The 13,322-nt window shown below is 39.5% G+C and overlaps 1 protein-coding gene across 8 annotated transcripts in view; it reads left to right on the top strand.

The window, feature by feature from the left end:
• The window catches only part of LOC134353008 (probable E3 ubiquitin-protein ligase MID2), a 245,231-nt gene that overhangs the window by 123,047 nt on the left and 108,862 nt on the right, over window positions 1-13,322 (top strand). For 7 of the 8 annotated variants that reach the window (XM_063060781.1, XM_063060780.1, XM_063060782.1 and 4 more), the window contains one exon: window positions 3,285-4,000. In XM_063060781.1, the coding sequence (XP_062916851.1) occupies window positions 3,341-4,000 (660 nt within the window). In that variant the 5' untranslated portion in view covers window positions 3,285-3,340. The remainder of the gene's footprint in view (window positions 1-3,284; window positions 4,001-13,322) is intronic. The other variant, XM_063060783.1, reaches the window with a different exon arrangement.

Below are 13,322 nucleotides of genomic sequence, written 5' to 3'. Positions count from 1 at the left end.
TGATTTTTATAAATGACCTGGATGAAGAAGTAAAAGAATGGGTTAGTAAGTTTGCTGGTGACACAAATGTTAGGGGTGTTGTTAATAGTCTGCAGGGTTGTCAGAGATTACAGTGGGGCATCAATGGGATGCAAAACTGGACTGAGAAGTGGCAGATGGACTTCAACCCAGGTAAGTGTGAAGTGGTTCATTTTGGTAGGTCATTTTGATGACAGAATATAATATTAATGGTAAGACTCTTGGCAGTGTGGATGATCTGAGAGATCTTGATGTCCGTGTCCATAGGATACTCAAAGCTGTTGTGTTGTTAAGAAGGCATATGGTGTGTTGGTATTCATCAACCATGGGATTGAGTTCTAGAACCATGAGGTAATGTTACAGCTATGTAAGACCTTGGTCAGACCCCACTTGGAATATTGTGTTCAGTTCTGGTCACCTCACTACTGAAAGGATGTGGATACTATAGAAAGAGTGCAGAGAATATTAACAAGGATGTTGCCTGGATTGGAGGGTGTACCTTATGATAATAGGTTGAGTGAACTTGGCCTTTTCTCCTTGGAGCAATGGAGGATGAGAGGTGACCTGGTAGAAGTGTATAAAATTATGAGGGGCATTGATCATGTGGACAGCCAGAGGCTTTTTCCAGGGCTGAAATAGCTAACGCGAGGGAACATAATTTTAAGGTGCTTGAAAATATGTACTGAGGGGATGCGGGGGGTAAGTTTTTCACACAGAGAGTGGTGGGTGCGTGGAATGCACTGCTGGCGGTAGTGGTGGAAGCGGATACAATAGGGTCTTTTAAGAGCCTCTTAGATAGGTACATGGAGCTTAGAAAAATAGAGGGCTATGCACTAAGGAAATTCTAGGCAGTTTCCAGAGTAGGTTACATGGTCGGCACAACATTGTGGGCCGAAGGATCTGTAATATGCTGTAGATTTCTATGTTCTATGTCCTGTATAAGCAGTGTACAGAATGTCCTGCCTCTCAAACTATTCATGCACCTACCTGACTAGGCACCTCCTAACCCATCTGCGGAGAAGTCTAACGTTCTCACCTTGGCCTCATTAGCTGTGTCAGATATCTCAAAACCGGTTAGATGCAGACTACCCTTGATCCCAAATGACTGTATTGGAAAAAGAAGGAGGTAAAAATAATAATAATAATTTGGCATCTGACAAGAGCAGAAACTGTGGAGCTGTCATTAACAAAGCAAATCAACTCTCCACAATTTATATTAATAATTTAGATGAAAAGATCAACTACTGAAATTTGTTTCTGATGTTGTTACAACGATGGGTACAAAAACGAGCATTGAGAAGTATTCATATGCTTTGGAAAGGTTTAGAAAGTGAGTAAAATAGTACAGATGGAAAATAAGGTGAGGAAATGTGAGGTGGTTCACTTTGGTGAGAAGAATAGAAAAAACAGGAACAGGTAAAGTGTCACGTATAAAGGGAGTGCAGAAAATATGCATACAGGTTCAGTAAACAATTAAAATGATATACTTCTGTTGTCAGCCTTCTGGAGTAAAGAAACACAAGGAAGCCTTGCTGAATTTGAAAGCACATCTGGAGTACTGTCTTCCGATTGAGTTTTTACACATGAGGAGCAATCCTAGATTAGTGTGGCATAGATTCATTACATTGACCCCTGGGATGGTGGTTTTTTCTTTCACTCACAGGAGTTTAGTGGAATGAAAATTATCTCTTTGAGATGTGCAAGAATTGAGAGGACATGACAGGACAGATTCTGAGTTATTTTCTCAGCCATTTTGCATCTTATTAAGATAGAAGATCTTGTAGTGCTGTACAGCACTAAATTTTCAAATTATGATAGTTTGGTTGTCATACAAATGATTAGAGGTGGTTCTCTAAAAGAAGCGTGAATATCTGAAAATGTATTATAATTACTGTTAGAAGTACAGAACAATTTGGGAAAGAATGGACAGGAGCAAGATATAGTGATGTAAAATATTTTTAAAGGCCTTCATTACAGTGGCTTATTAGAAAATCTGTGTTTTTTTTACAAGTTAATATTTGCTCCTGAAAAAATTTCTGTTCTTCCAGTTGTGATGGAAACTGTTAGCTGAACTGTTTTAATATGCTTAAGTGATTCCTACACTTATCTGTAGCCTTCACTGTAGAATTAAGTCTTTGAACACAGATCCTCATCCCACAATCGTTTATCATTCATTCAACATTACAAAAGCAGAATCTACAATCCCTTTCAAAGCATGCTGTGTTCAATCTGGCAACTAGAGTAACTATTGCTCATTGGCTGGAAAATACTTTAGGTGGGAGAGTAAAAGTTGTTATATAAATTTGGATTTGTCTCTCACCGGATGCAATAACAATCATCATCACAATGAGATAGTTACCCCATTCTATAAATACAGAGAAAGATTTAATATAGACATTTCATAAAATGCTGACTAGCTCCACTTTTGAAAATCTTGAATCTTTCTGCAATGGATGCTGTGATCAGCGAAAGATCAGTTGCGGGCAGAATATTGAATGACACAAACAAGGACAGTCAAAGTGTTATTGTTAAGGGATGATCATGTTTTAGTGACTACAAAGTAATATGCAGCAGGTTTCTGAAGATCTGTTAAGTCTTTTGCCTTTTGTCTCATGTATTAATGATTTAAACTTAAGTGTGTGGGTTGTGATTAATTAAGAGGTGTGCATATGATTCCAGTCCCAGAAGTATTAGTGAGGAAGAAAGTTGAAGGCTGCAGGGAGATAGATATTAACTGTCTAGATTGCCTGCTATAAAACTAACAAATGAAATTTATTGCAGAATAGTGTGACGTAATGCATTTGGAGAGAGCAAACAAAGCAGAGAATATGTGATAAATGATGGGATACTGGGAACTGTAAAGTTGTAAAGAGTCTTGGACTCTTCTCCAAGTCTTCAGAGATGACAGAATATGCAGGAAAGGTGGTTACGAAATCATTTGGAATACATCTAGTCTAAGACATGGTCAATAATGGGCAAGCAGGAAATCATATTAGAACTACATAAAACACTAGAAATGGACCTAGCCAGGAACAATGAATTACAAGATAGGAATACTCATGTTTAAAGGCAGCATGGAGATAGTGGGCCAAATTGCCTCCTCCTGTGCTGTAAATTTAAGACTCTATGGAGTTAAGATTGCAATTAATTTCTATGTAATATTGATCTTGCCTTTTAATGTCATGGTTTGATTCAAGGGAAACATATCTGGCATACTTTAAAAGAGTATTCAATCAGCTCACACTGGTTTTCTATTTCTTTCACAGGTAGCTGACCAGCTTCCCTGGGTAACACTGATAATGCAAGATTGCTTTGCCTGAAGATGGAAACACTTGAATCTGAATTAACCTGCCCAATTTGTCTGGAGTTATTTGAAGACCCTCTGCTTTTGCCGTGTGCCCATAGTTTGTGTTTCAATTGTGCCCACCGAATCCTCGTCTCTCACTGCACCTCCAACGAGACCATCAAATCAATTGCTGCCTTCCAGTGTCCAACTTGCCGATATGTTATATCTCTGAACCACCGTGGCCTGGAGGGTTTGAAGCGGAATATAACTCTGCAGAACATTATTGATCGCTTTCAGAAAGCTTCGCTGAGTGGACCCAGTTCCCCCAGTGAATGCCGCCGTGAACGACTGTACAAGGATCCCATCACTATGTCTTCAGAGAGGGTCCAGTGTCAGTTCTGTGAGCAAGAGCCACCACGGGATGCAGTCAAGACCTGCGTGACCTGTGAGGTCTCCTACTGTGACCGTTGCCTCAGGGCCACCCACCCTAACAAAAAACCATTTACTGGCCACCGGCTGATAGAGCCAACCCCGGACTCCCACCTACGTGGCCTAATGTGTCTGGAGCATGAAGATGAAAAGGTGAATATGTACTGTGTCACGGATGATCAGCTGATCTGTGCCTTATGCAAACTTGTAGGACGTCACCGGGAGCATCAGGTTTCCTCACTGAGTGATAGATATGACAAGCTTAAGGTACAGTATATGGAGCTTCACTATGAATGACCAGGCTATTTGCTCTATTTAATCTCATCCTTTCTTACAGAATTTTAATATTCCAATTTCATCTCTTACTGGCCACTGAAATAAATAGACAGAACCTTGATTATATATCCTATGCCAATGGATTGTCAATTCAACAATGCAGGACTTCAAATTACTGCATTGCAGTATAGCCTGGATCAGGGGCACGCAACCTTTTTTATGCCATGGACCATGCCATTAAGCAAGGGGTCTGTAGATCCAGGTTGGGAACTCTGGCCTGGATAATGTAGTCAAATACTGGCATTGAGTACTGAGATGGCCAAGACAATTTTTGCTGTTAATTTATATCCCTTTATAACAGAATTGTTAGAAAGCTAACATCTGAACATCATAGATAATTAAGAAAATTAAGCTCTGAACTGCTTAAGTTTTGTTTTACTTACTTCAGTCCAAGATGAATGCTAAAATCAGATTCCATAGGTATTTCCTGGAGGGAATTGGAGAAACTTGGAGCTTTTTGAGATGGTTAGCACAGCAGCACAGCAATTACTGTTGCTGTTTCTCAGCTCCAGCAATGTAGATCCAATCCTGACCACCGTGCTGTCTCTATGGAGATTGCCATCCTCTCTGCGACCGAGTGGATTTCCAATGGGTGCTCCAGTTTCCTCCCACATCTCAAAAGCATAATGATTGGTAGGCTACTTTAAATTACCCCTACCACAGATGAGCGGCAGAAGAATTGGGGAGATTTAAAAGGAAGATAGAACAAGAGAAATAAATGGGGGCAGGAGACTGATGGGATTACTCTGAGAGCCAGTATGAATTTACTGAGGAAAAATGGCATCCTTCTGTGTTGAAAGGAAAAATGAGATATGGTAAGATCATTTGTATGATTGTAATATAATAGCTGTTTGCAAAGAGCTAAACAGACATGGAGCAAATAGCTTCCCCAGAGCTGTACATGATTCTAGGAATTTGCAAGGATACAAATGTAGAATGAAATAGGGATTAAAACAATAAATGTTAGAGTTCTGAATGTTTATATGCTGATGAATATTAATTAAACTTTAATAATAGTTTATCCTTTAAGATTCAACAGAAAAATTAAATCTTAGCCAATGTTTATTAAAATAAAAATATCTTGGCCAGTAATAAAATTGGATTGTATAATGCAGTATCAAACAGATGGAAAATCTGTTTTCAAAGATGACAAACACAGCCAATTTACAGATCCCGTTTCATGGTTTAAATGAGCATTATTGCCTGATTTAGAAGCAAGTCTTCCGAGTACTTCCACAAGCTACTAAGTAAAATTGACAAGACACAACAGGGTCGGCAGCAGATTATATATTAATCATTTTTATTTATAATTATCAGTTTGCTATATTTTCATGAAAAGTAGTTTTTAACATCTAAGTGATGCATGATTTCTCATTCCCCACCCTTGACTCCGTTTCTTTAACATGGTTCAAAAATGGCAAACACTAATAAAGAACACATTTGTTTATTGCACTTACTACTGCCAAAGGCCTTGATGGGGCAGACTGGGATGGGCATGGTGTTGATTTATGTAACATAGTACTCAAGTAACAAATGAGAGAAGAAAAACTGCTCAATCTGAAACTACAGCACTGTATGCTGTATTCACTTGAACTATAACAAACATCAGTAAGTTTATCTTGTTCATGGTGTGCTCTAAGCTGCATTGTTATTGCTATGCTGAGAAACCTACTAGTTTCTGTATATATTTGTGAAACCACACAGTACCAAACAGTCATAAAGTGCTCTTCAGTGGTCATTAAGCATAATTTTGAGTGCTAATGAACCACATTTTGTCCCATAATGATGCTTGAGAAATATACAGGAGGGATTTATAAAAACAGAATATTTTGTAAAATTGCCACATAAATTTCCCAAAGATCAGAAGATTTTTTTAAAGTGGAATTAGTCATATGCTTGCTTTTTAATGGTTACAATGGATGTCAGTATTAGAGGTAAACTTGTACTCTGAGAATACTTGAAGGGCATTTAGTTCAATAATGAGTCTAACATTTTTTAGGCTTTCTCAGAGCCAATCTAAATCAATTACTGGGCTGTGGTGCATGTATACTTGAAATAAGAGCAGGAAATAGCTATTAGTTTTTCAAGCCTGCTGTGCTATTCAGTAAGACCATTTAGACCATAAGATATGGGAGCAGAAGTAGGTAATTCGGCCCATTGAGTCTTCTCCACCATTCAATCATGGGCTGATCCAATTCTTCCAGTCATCCCCACTCCCCTGCCTTCTCCCCATACCCTTTGATCCCTGGCTAATCAAGAACCTATTTATCCTTGACTTAAATACACCCAATGACTTGGCCTCCATAGCTGCTCAAGGCAACAAATTCCACAGATTTACCACCCTCTGCCTAAAGTAATTTCTGCGCATCTCTGTTCTAAATGGACGTCCTTCATCCTGAAGTCGTGCCCTCTTGTCCTAGAAATTCCCCTACCATGGGAAATAACTTTGCCATATCTAATCTGTTCAGGCCTTTTAACATTCGAAATGTTTCTATGAGATCCCCCATCATTCTCCTGAACTCCAGGGAATACAGCCCAAGAGCTGCTAGAAATTCCTCATATGGTAACCCTTTCATTCCTGGAATCATTGCCGTGAATCTTCTCTTAATCCTCTCCAATGTCAGTATATCCTTTTTAAAACAAGGAGCCCAAAACTGCACACAATACTCCAAATGTGGTCTCATGAGTGCCTTATTGAGCCTAAACATCACATGCCTGCTCTTATATTCTGTACTTCTAGAAATGAATGCCAACATTGCATTCACCACCTTCACCACTGACTCAACCTGGAGGTTAACGCACAAAGACTCCCAAGTCCCTTTGCATCTCTGCATTTTGAATTCTCTCCCCATCTAAAAATAGCCTGCACATTTATTTCTTCCACAAAAGTGCTTGACTGTACACTTTCCAACATTATATTTCATTTGCCATTGTGCCCATTCCCCTAAGTCCATCTAATTCTCTCTGCAGGCTTTCTGTTTCCTCAACACTACCCGCTCCTCCACCTATCTTTGTATTATCGGCAAATTTAGCCACAAATCCATTAACCCCATGTTCCACATCATTGACATACATTGTAAAAAGCAGTGGTCCCAACACTGACCACTGTGGGACTCCACTGGTAACCAGCAGCCAGCCTTTATTCCCACTCTCTGTTTTCTGCTGACCAGCCAATGCTCCACCCATGCTAGTAACTCCCCTGTAATTCCATGGGCTCTTATCTTGCTAAGCAGCCTCATGTGCATCATCTTGTCAAAGGCCTTCTGAAAATCCAAGTGCACCACAACTACTGCATCTCCTTTGTCTGCCCTGCTTGTAAATTCCTCAAAAAACTGCAGTACATTAGTCAGGCAGGATTTTCCTTTCAGGAAACCATGCTGGCATTGGCCTATCTTGTCATGTGCCTCCAGGTACTCCATAATCTCATCCCTAACAATCGATTCCAAAAACTTCCCAACCACTGATGTCAGGTTAACAGGTCTATAGTTTATTTTCTGCTGCCTCCCACACTTCTTCAATAGTGGAGTAACATTTGCAATTTTCCAATCAACCAGTACAATGCCATAATCTATCAATTCTTGAAAGATCATACCTCCACAATCTTTCCAGCTACTTCCTTCAGAACCCGAGGGTGCATTCCATCAAGTCCAGGAGATTTATCCACCCTCAGACCATTAAGCTTCCTGAGCACATTCTCAATTGTAATTTTCATTGCACATACTTCACTTCCCTGACACTCTTGAATGTCCAGTATACTGCAGATGTCCTCCACTGTGAAGACTGATGCAAACTGGTCACAGTTTGAGGATAGAGGGGAAGCCTTTTAGGACCGAGATTAGGAAAAACTTCTTCACACAGAGAGTGGTGAATCTGTGGAATTCTCTGCCACAGGAAACAGTTGAGGCCAGTTCATTGGCTATATTTAAGAGGGAGTTAGATATGGGCCTTGTGGCTACGGGGGTCAGGGGGTATGGAGGGAAGGCTGGGGCGGGGTTCTGAGTTGGATGATCAGCCATGATCATAATAAATGGCGGTGCAGGCTCGAAGGGCCGAATGGCCTACTCCTGCACCTATTTTCTATGTTTCTATGTTTCTAAAATACGCATTCAGTTCCTCTGCCATCTCAGCGTCATTTTCTATTGCCTCTATATCTACCCTCAACTCTCTTTTACCCTTTATATACCTAAAAAAACTTTTAGTATCTTCTTTGATATTGGTCACCATCTTCCTTTCATAATTCATTGTCTCCTTCCTAATGACCTTCTTAGTCTCCTTCTACAAGTTTTTAAAAGCTTCCCAATCCTCTATCTTCCCACTAGCTTTGGCTTCCTTGTATGCCCTCTCTTTTGCTTTTACTTTGGCTCTGATTTCACTTGTCAGCAACGGTAGTGTCCTTCTTCCATTCAAAAATTTCCTCTTATTTACAATATATCTGTCTTGCATTTCCCTCAATTTTTCGCAGAAACTCTAGCCATTGCTGCTCTGCTGTCCTTCCTGCTAGTGTCCCTTTCCAGTCAACTTTGGCCAGTTCCCCTCTCATGCCATTGTGATTTCCTTTATTCCACTGAAATACCGACATATTGGAATTTAGTTTCTCCTTCTCAAATTTCAAAGTGAACTCGATCAATATTGTGATCACTGTACCCCAAGGGTTTCTTAACCTTAAGTTCTCTAATCAACCCCGCATCAGTGCACAACACCCAATCCAGCACAGCCGATCCCCTAGTGGGCTCAACAACAAGCTGTTCTGAAGAGCCATCCCTTAGACATTCTACAAATTCTTTCTCTTGAGGTCCAGTACTGGTCTGGTTTTCCCAATCCACTTCCATGTTAAAATCCCCAACGATTATCATGACATTGTCCTTCTAACATGCCTTTTCAATTTCCTGCTGTAATTTGTAATCCACATCTTGGCTACTGTTTGGAGTCCTGTATACAACTGCCATTAGGGTCTTTTTACCCTTGCCGTTTCTTAACTCAACCCATAGGGACTCTACACCTTCCGATCGTATGTCATCCCTTTCTAATGGTTTAATATTATTTCTTATACACAGGGCCACACCACCCCCTCTGCCTACTAACCTATCTTTCTGATACACTGTATATCCTTGGACGTGCAGCTCCCAATGGCAGCCATCCTTTAGCCAAGTTTCAGAGATGGCCACAACATCATACTTGCCATTCTGTAGCTGAATTTCAAGGTCATCCATTTTATTTCTTATGATACGTGCATTCAAATATAACACTCCCAGTCCAGTGTTTGTTGTTTTCTGTTTTAACCGCACCACACCTCTATTGTCCTGTAAATCATCCCACTAGCTGTGATTATACCTCATCTTCTGCCCGTCCTTTCTATCATCTCTGTTGCATGCTATGTTTGATTTATTTCTGTTTTCCCCTTCCTGAGCCCTATCCCCGTGGCAAAGTAGTTTAAACCCTCCCTAACAGCTCTATTAAACCTGCCAGCTAGGATATTGGACCCCTGTCCTTTTTGTACAGTTTTGACTTCACGCTTTACCACATTTCTGATTTCCTAATTTATCCCTGTAATTTCAATCCTCATAGCCTGGCAGATTCCAAAGCTTCATATCCCTTATAGATGCTTTTTTTTAACCTCAATCCTAAATAAACAAATCCCTTGATTCTTAAGACTGTTTTGCCTGGTTCTAGACTTTTTCCAGTATCCTAAGTATCAAGCCTTCCATCCTCTTATATGATTCGAACAGATTACCTCTGATTTTTCCAATATTTTGATGAAAAGGCCCAGTCAACTCTATTGTTTTCTCATTGGACAATAGATAAACTTCAGTAATTAACACAGTCCACCTTTGCTTTATCCCCATGAAGGCAAGTATATCTTTCATTAGGTAATAGATCAAAGTCAAAGATCGACTTTATTTGAAATACACTGTACATTTACATCAATTAGCAATTTGCTGTAACAAAAACAAGGTTCAACAATTATAAAGAATGAAGAATTGTAAAAAGATAGAGTATGAATATAGAGCAAAGTGTATATAAATTCATAAATACCAACATGTATTTACAATATAAACAGCATTATAAAATAGATTAACGTGTTTACAGTGCAGTGATTGAGGTAACAGATGGGTGGTGGGAGGGAAATAACAAGAATGGTTGATCAGATTAACTGCCTGGAAGAAGAAAACTTTTAAGATGGCATGAACTTTTTGTTTTAAGAACCCTGGAGGACTTTCCAGAGGGGAGCAACTAGAAATTGCACTTTGGTCAGTGGATAGCGTCAGCAATGATTTTTCCTGGACACATCCAAGTTCTGCAGTGATGATAGAGTGAAGCCAATGATCTTTCTTACTATCCTGATAGTTCGCTGTATTTTCCTATATTGTCAGAGGATGCTGCTGCAACAAACCAGACCACAGCAGCTGCTGTGGGGATACTCTGTTTGTTGGCAGTGTAGAATTGCCCCAGTATGTTTTGAGAAAGAGCGATTTTTACCAACTACCAATTGCCAAGTAACTGCACAGAACTCCAGGTATAGGTCCATGAAGTCCCCTCGTAACTAGAATGAAAATTCTGTATTATTATATTCAAATACATTTGTGTTCTGAATTGTTAACTTTGTAACTATTGTGCAGCCATACCCAGAACTCCCTGAATATCAACTTCCACAACCTCCTATGCAGAACAAAATAAAAATGTATTTCCTTACAATACAGAAAAATTCATATCTAGGTACCATCTAAAGACATTCTTGCTCTTTCATTGTTCAAGCCTTTATCCAATTAAAGCCTCCTCACAGTTATTCCCCTACTTAGCCATGCATTATCAGCAAACAAAGGATACGTTTTGCCTTTTCTCCATATCATTGATTCAGGTTATCAACAACTAAGTTATCGATCCTCGTAGTACTCTACCAGGCACAGTCCACCATCCCAAAATTATTTGTATATTCCTGAACTGATCCAAATCACAGTTAATTTGAGCCTAAATACCAAATATCTCGTGGCAATTTTCATAAACACTTTTTAAAATCAAAGTAGCCTGCATGCTCAGGCACTCCTTACTTATGAGTAGTTAGAATATCCTAAGTTCTAGCAGCTAAATAGGACACCTTTAGACTTTCATAAGTTTAGGTTGGCTCTACTAAACCTGTCAAATCTTGGTGTCCAATTGATGCATATATCCCTTCCTTTTATTTTAAAAGTATTTTAGTTTCCTTCAGTACTGATGATTGCACTAGATTTTCCACCAAGAGTTCTATTCCTCATGGGATTTACTATAAATTATGATGAAGCTAGCCCTGTTTTAGAACCTTTTGGCTAACACCACAATCAACTTAACAAATAATTTTTTAAAATATTGGGAACTACAAAAAACAGAAGTGCTCCCTGTAACAGTACGTGATTGGCCCCATGTCTCTCACCCATTCTCTCCACTTCTAGCGCATGCCTTGAGACTGGACAAGCCGTGATATTTATCTCATTAAAGTGGTCTGTGGAGGGCCTTTTGAGCAGCAATCATCTATCCAAGTTGATTAGAGTTGAGTCAAAAACTTTGGTTGGTCTCATGCCTCCCAATATGATCTTCAATCATACCTGAAAACTGGCCACAAACAATTTTACCTTCTCACTTTTAATGCAAGAGCAGCAGTTGAGATTTTCTTTCCAAAACAATTGAAAGATCTGCAGAAGAAAAGAGTAACTCTGATTTTGTTAAAGGAAAGATGTAATCAAATGGCTAGATTTGTAGGAAGCTTGCAAAGCTGAAAGGATGGGGAAGAATTCCAGCATGTGGAGATGGATCAGTAGCAACCAGCAATGATGAAAATGAAGTAATGAGTAACAAAAGATTAGCTTTATGCTGTCAGAGAATATGTGTAATGATATAAGCCAGAAATCAATCGGATATTGGCAGCTCAATTGGTTTAAATTGTAATCTTGTCTGTATTGTTGGAGTTAATTGTTAACAAAGAGGAATTTGATAAATGTTGGCTTGTTATGTAGCAATGCTTATTGGAAAAGTGCATGTGGTTTGACAGCAAAAGATGGAATCAAATTCAGTTATGAACTCCTGCAGTTGTAATTTGGAGTTGTTTGCTATTGGGTGCTCAGGCATAAAGTCAGAGTGCTGAAAAAAAACTCTTCGGCCCAGCTAATCCATACTGACCAAGAGCCTCATTCAGGCTTGTGCCATCTGTCAGTGTTTGGCATATTACCTTTCCAATCTATGCATCTGTCCAACTGTCTTTTAGCAGTTGTTACTGTACCTGTTTCATCACTGACAGCTGAATCCACATAGATTATACCCTTTGTGCTTTAAAATAAAATTGCCTCTCAAGTTCTTCTTAAATGTTTTCCATCTCATCTTAAACCTATACCCTCTACCCTCTAGTTCTTGATACCCCAGCTATGGGGGAAAAAAGAACTGAGCACATTCACTCTATCTGTGCTCCTCATGATTCATCCACCTCTACAAGATCACCTCTCAGTCTCTTGCACTCTATAGAATAAATTCCTAGCTTGTAACTCAATCCCTCAAGTCCTGCCAATATCCTCATAAATTTTTTCTGCTCTCTTTCCAGTTTAATAATATCTTTCTTAAAGAAAGGTAACCAAAACTGTACGCAATATTCCAAGTGCAACCTCACCAGCGGCCTGTACAAATGCACCATCACCTCCCAACCTCTGTACTCAATGCCTTGAATTGTGAAGGTCAATGTACCAAAAGCCGCCTTCACTATTCTGTCTAACTGACTCCATTTTCAGGAAACCATGTACTGGTACTCCAAGGTCCCTCTATTATACAACACTCCCCAGGGCCCTGCTATTCACTATGAATTCCTATCTGGATTTGACTTCCCAAAATGCAACACCTCACACTTATCCAAGTTAAACTCCATTTGCTGTTCCTCTGCCTACCTACTCAACTGATAAAGATTCTCCTGTAATTTTGAGAACTTTCTTCATTGTCCACTATACCACCTATTTTAGTGTCACCTGAAAGCATACTAAAATTAATAAAACCATGGACACTGATCTCAAAGTGTTCTCATACTGTCACCACAGTCACTTGCCCTATCCTTTTACTCATGAGTAGGTAGAGTTGTGTGTGTGTGTGTGTGTGTGTGTGTGTGTGTCTATATATATATACACACACAAGCAAACAAGAGAAAATCTGCAGAGCTGGAAATCCAAACAACACACACAAAATGCTGGAGGAACTCAGCAGGCCAGGCAGCGTCTATGGAAAAGAGTAAATAGTCGACGTTTCA

The sequence above is a fragment of the Mobula hypostoma genome, chromosome 10 (assembly GCF_963921235.1).
Source record: "Mobula hypostoma chromosome 10, sMobHyp1.1, whole genome shotgun sequence".
NCBI classification, from domain to species: Eukaryota; Metazoa; Chordata; class Chondrichthyes; order Myliobatiformes; family Myliobatidae; genus Mobula; species Mobula hypostoma.
This window is presented reverse-complemented; position numbering and strand designations above follow the sequence as displayed.